The 5,707-nt window shown below is 59.3% G+C and overlaps 1 protein-coding gene across 1 annotated transcript in view; it reads left to right on the forward strand.

Moving 5' to 3' along the window:
* The window catches only part of SFSWAP (splicing factor, suppressor of white-apricot family), a gene marked incomplete at its 5' end in the record, with an annotated part of 26,112 nt that overhangs the window by 6,538 nt on the left and 13,867 nt on the right, over window positions 1–5,707 (forward strand). Inside the window, one exon of the mRNA XM_015567228.1 lies at window positions 5,561–5,705. Coding sequence (XP_015422714.1) covers window positions 5,561–5,705 — 145 coding nt within the window. The remainder of the gene's footprint in view (window positions 1–5,560; window positions 5,706–5,707) is intronic.

Genomic DNA, 5,707 nt, shown 5'->3' on the forward strand with positions numbered 1-5,707 from the left:
GCGGACGCCTGCCCAGGGCCTGGGGGCACAGGCGGGAGGTGGCTGGAGGGTGTGCTCTGGTCCGGTTTCCAGGAGGAGCCCGGCCGGCACACTGGCTGCAGGTCAGAGTGACGCCGAGCGGGCGTGTGAGCACCTGTGCCAGGTCCTGGGTGTTGCTTCCTGGGTCAGACTCTGGTGTCAGGGGAACAGCAAGGGCCTGGGCAGCGTGACGGGCGACGCGTCCGTCAGGCCATAGAGCGGGAGCCCCTCGCCTCGGGCGGCACAGGCCTGGGAGCCGGGCTCTGGGTCTACCTCACTCACTGCCAGGCTTTCCCACGGCCTCGCCCGCCGCCAGCCCTGCCACAGTTTCCTTAAGCAACCGCCCTTCCCTCTGCCCTTCCCTCTGCCCTTCCCTCTGCCCTTCCCTCTGCCCTTCCCTCTGCCCTTCCGAAGGGCGCGGGCTCATTTCCACCGGAACAGGAGTTCTCTCTCTCACTCGTTCATCAGATGCACAGTCACGGTGAGGTCCGCTGCAAGATAGTGGAAGAGGAAAACGTGGTGACAGCAGAAAGCCCAGCCGTCTACCGAGGAGCGGCTGTGTCATCCTGTGGGTGGTGGTCAGGCCGCACACCCAGACCCCCCAGGACTGAGGGGACCCGAGTCAGCACCCAGTGGGGGGAGGTGCCGACAGGGAGGCGCCCCCGCTGACAGGGAGGCGAGGTCCACCTCGAATCCAGCAGCAGAACCTCTTCCAGATGGGAGTCCAGATGTGAAACTCTGTGGAAATAAGGCACTTTCACAGACAAAGAATCATCTATTTTAAGCCAACAGACACATTCAACTAATGGAAAATGTGAAACTGTTGAGAAAGCAGAAAAAACTGTCTAACATACCAACAGCCTTTACGGCCAAGATGGCAAACAAGCACTAACGATGCCGTGGACGGCAGCTCTCAGTGAGACGGGGTCCGCGTGCGAGCACTCGGGGGCTGCGTTCCCCTCTGCAGAGGGCCTCCCGGGTCCTGGCAGCCTCGGAATTCAAGCATCTGTCTCTTTAAATGAACCTTAGCTAGAAACCCTACACACAGATGGGATGCGAACACGTGCTTTCATTTGTCCGCCTGACAGTGAGCTGCTTCTCACGCCCTTTGCCGTGTCAGGGTTTGCTGTCTCCTGCTGCTTAGCTGTAAGTCCTGGCAGAGAGGCTCCTCGTAGAGTTAATCACACGGGAAGCAGTGCCACTGAAGTTCTGTCCAATACTGCTGCATGCAGTTTTTTAAAAACAAACAAAAAAAGAAATTAGTGAAATGCTAACTTTGTTTTTTAAATGTTTCATTCCATAAATAGTGTAAGTGAAATTAAATCAGATCATGTGGCTGGATTTGGTATTTTCTCCTGTCCATTTTTTAAACGTGCTGTGGCTGTTGTGTTTCTAGCATTCCCTTTCTGCAAACTCATGACCTTGAAGTGACTTTCCAAGCCCTTTTTAACAATGACTTTATTGTTAGTCAAGAGAAGTAGAAGAAGAAAGTAAAACTATTACCCAAGACCCCACCATCCAAAAATAGTCATTTTCACTTTAGGGGAACATCGACACAAATGGAAAAACAGGTCATCGTAGTAAGTAAAGAGGGACAAAGAGTAGCTCACATTGTACAGTTCAGAAGTAGTCTGTGTAAGTTATGGCTGTGTGGACAGAAATAGTAACGTGGACATTTTAAAATTTTACTTGAATTTAATACAAGAACCTTATTGCCAGAAATCAGAGTGCAGTCGCTGCACATCCGGTTCGGTTCTAAGGGTTAAAGAGGTAGACATTGTAGGTTTTTTTAAAGCTGTATTTGTTACCTTGGGTTTTATTAGCTGTGAAGCTAGAGGAAGTTCGTGTTCGTGAAACACCTTCCCTCTCCCCGACCCGTGTCTGGTGAGAAGCGTGTGTTCTGTCCCACGGCCGTGCCTGCAGCTGGAACCCCTCGCTGGTTGTCCCAGCTCAGCGGCCCGCGGCTCCGCCCTCACCGCGGCTTCCCTTCCAGTTCTTCATCCCATTTGTCTCTGGGGTTCGGATTTGGTAACGAGGAACTTTGGGCACGAGCTCTGCCCCCTGAGCCCTTCCGTACGTGAGGGATGCCTGCCTCCCGCCCTGGGGTGAAGAGGAAATGGCGTCTGAGTACAGGATGCTCGGGGAGCGTTTTCTGTCTCAGTGACCTGGCCTGGTTCTTCCTGACGGGGACGCCGGGCCTGCCGGCTGCTGCCGGGCTGGGCGTGGGCTGCTTTGCTGGTTGGTGGTTTCGTTAACTGCTCTCGGGCACTGTTCTCAGAGACCCTGTGTTTGGAAATGTCTGCTGCCTCTTGACATGTTGGCAGCGAAGGACACGTCTCACACTCGCCTGGAAGCGAGGCATCGCTGAGCGTGTCTGGGCTGAATGTTGCTGTGAAAGCGGCCGGCTTCATCTCCCTCGCGGTGGGCGGCTGCGGCTCTGATTGGACACCTGAGCGTTCGTTCTTCTTTGGTCTTACGTTTGACAGCTCAGCCAGCTCACAGGCCCAGTTCCCTGGAACACACCGTACACCGTTCAGCCGGAGTCTCCTTCCCAGGAAGTTCTTTCCTGTTTACGCTGAGTGTTGGGGTCGGCTTCTTGGTGAGACGCCGCCTCCTCCCTGTGGTTGTCTCCCTCCTGCCGTCATCGCGGCCATTTCTGTCCCTCTCTGTGCCGGTCGCGTGGCCGGTCCAGCCTGGTCTCTTCTGCCCGGTGCGGCTGAAAAGCAGTGGCCGTCATGGTGCTTTGTAAGCCCCACGGCAAGGCCTCCGTGGTCCTGATGCAGCGTCTCCCGCTTTTCCGGTTGTGCCTTTTCTGTCGGGTGAGATGATCCCTCACAGCCTCCTTCTGCGGACTTTGTTTCTCCCAGGGGTGTCTGGGGGTCACAGGAGGGAGCAGACGAGCTGCATGGCCGCGTGTCACGTGCGGAGCCAGCGGCCATCACTCCCCACGGGGCGGGTGGGCCCAGCCCTTCCCGGTTCGATGGTGCTCAGAGGGGGGGTGTCCGGGGCCGTGCTTCTGAGGCGAGCGCTGCGGGCTTGGCGTTGTGAGGAGTTTGGGGTTTGGTGACTTTTCTGGAGAGCGAATAGAAAAGCGCCCCCCTGCAGCCTGAGACCAGCAAGGCCCGAGGGCCTTTCGGGGTTGTTAGCCGTGACCCCGGCCAGCAGGAAGGCGGCTGGAGGGAGAGGGGCGGCGTCAGGGACCCCTGGGCTGCAGGCACGGCCCTCACCTCCTGCGCGGGGTCGGAGTCAGTGCCTGGCAGTGAGTTGCACGTTGGGTGTGAATATCGTTTTGACTTCTCCTGGGGTGAGGCCTTCAGGGGGAAGGGGGTGAACCCGACTCGGGTCTGTGCGCTGCTGCCGTCCAGGGACCGGGAAGCCCGCGCGCGAGGGTGACCCTCAGACATGCCAGACCCTCACGAGGGCGTCTCCGCTGGAGGCAGAGCAGTGGGTTACGTGAAGCAGTGGGTCACCAGGAGTCATTTGTTCCTACGTTGGTCCACCAGCCGTATAATAGAGGGTCTCGCGTGGCACTTCAGAGTGTGGGTAGTGCCCACGTGACGTGTACTTTCATTGCACACGTTGGCACCAGGGCCATGCCAGGCCGGACACAGCGGAGAACGGGATTCCCTTCCCCGTGGGCCATTGGAGACAGGGAGCAAACAGCACTGCCGAGTCGGGGAGGAACGGCTGGGAGAGGAGATTCAAGGGCAACCAGGGCTTAAAGTCACCAAACTTAGGCCCGTTTGGTGGTGCGTGTCACCAAGACCGAGATTCTCAGGGGTCCAGTGCCGGAGGCCCGGTCGATGCCTGGGTGGGTGAGGGGTGGGCTGCAGGGCAGGCAGCTGGGGTCGGTGACAGTGTCATCCTGTCCCTGCTTCTCAGACATGCTCAGCGAGTCACCCCCTCAGGACACGCGCTGTCCCAGCTCCCCCCACGAGAGCCCCAATGCTTCAGAGGAGCTCGCTGTTCCCAGGACTCGGGAAGCTGTTTCCGTTCCTACACAGACGGGGAGGCTCAGCCCGTCCCCAGGAGCCCTTCAGTGGGAGGGTTGTCTCTGGGAGGTAGAGTCCCAGGGGATTAAGATCAGGTCGGAATATCTAAAGGACTAGCTAATGGGCCCTGAGCTTGCAGGAGGCAGTTGAACAGAGGCGTGTGGGAGGTGACTAGGCAGCTCTCTGCCCTGTGCAGGCTGGCTCTGCTTCCAAGCACACGCAGCGCACACGCAGCACACACGCAGCGCACACAGCACACGCAGCACACACAGCGCACACACAGCGCACACACACAGCACACACACAGCACACACACACAGCACACACAGCGCACACACACAGCGCGCACACAGCACGCACGCAGCACACACAGCGCATGCAGCGCACACACAGCACACACACAGCACACACACAGCGCATGCAGCACACACAGCGCATGCAGCACACACAGCGCGCACACAGCACGCACGCAGCACACACAGCGCATGCAGCGCACACACAGCACACACACAGCACACACACAGCGCATGCAGCACACACAGCGCATGCAGCACACACAGCGCGCACACAGCACGCACGCAGCACACACAGCGCATGCAGCGCACACACAGCACACACACAGCACACACACAGCGCATGCAGCACACACAGCGCATGCAGCACACACAGCGCGCACACAGCACGCACGCAGCACACACAGCGCATGCAGCGCACACACAGCACACACACAGCACACACACAGCGCATGCAGCACACACAGCGCATGCAGCACACACAGCGCGCACACAGCACGCACGCAGCACACACAGCGCATGCAGCGCACACACAGCACACACACAGCACACACACAGCGCATGCAGCACACACAGCGCATGCAGCACACACAGCGCGCACACAGCACGCACGCAGCACACACAGCGCATGCAGCGCACACACAGCACACACACAGCACACACACAGCGCATGCAGCACACACAGCGCATGCAGCACACACAGCGCGCACACAGCACGCACGCAGCACACACAGCGCATGCAGCGCACACACAGCACACACACAGCACACACACAGCGCATGCAGCACACACAGCGCATGCAGCACACACAGCGCGCACACAGCACGCACGCAGCACACACAGCGCATGCAGCGCACACACAGCACACACACAGCACACACACAGCGCATGCAGCACACACAGCGCATGCAGCACACACAGCGCATGCAGCACACACAGCGCATGCAGCACACACAGCGCACACAGCACACACACAGCGCACACGCAGCGCGCACACAGCACACACACAGCACACATGCAGTTCGGGGGACATGCTTCTGAGCAGCCTGACGCCGTCAGCAGCGGGTTTTCCCTGCAGCTCCTCCTGCTCGGAGACGCGCCGCCGTAGACGTCTCTCCCTTGGACTTCTCTGGAGCAGGCGTGTGGTGCTCGGGTCGCGGGCACGTGCAGAGACCGTGCGATCGGAAGTGGACAGTGATGTTGTGCTGGGTGGGCGGTGCCCTCTCTGCCGCTCTCACGCCAAACGTGTGTTCACAGCGACGGTGGCCGCCATGTACTACAGCTACTACATGCTCCCGGACGGCACCTACTGCCTGGCCCCACCCCCCCCGGGCGTCGACGTGGCCACCTACTACAGCACCCTGCCTGCCGCCGTGGCCGTGTCCAGCCCTGCCAGAGTGACAG

This window comes from Myotis davidii, unplaced genomic scaffold, assembly GCF_000327345.1.
Source record: "Myotis davidii unplaced genomic scaffold, ASM32734v1 scaffold43, whole genome shotgun sequence".
NCBI lineage: Eukaryota > Metazoa > Chordata > Mammalia > Chiroptera > Vespertilionidae > Myotis > Myotis davidii.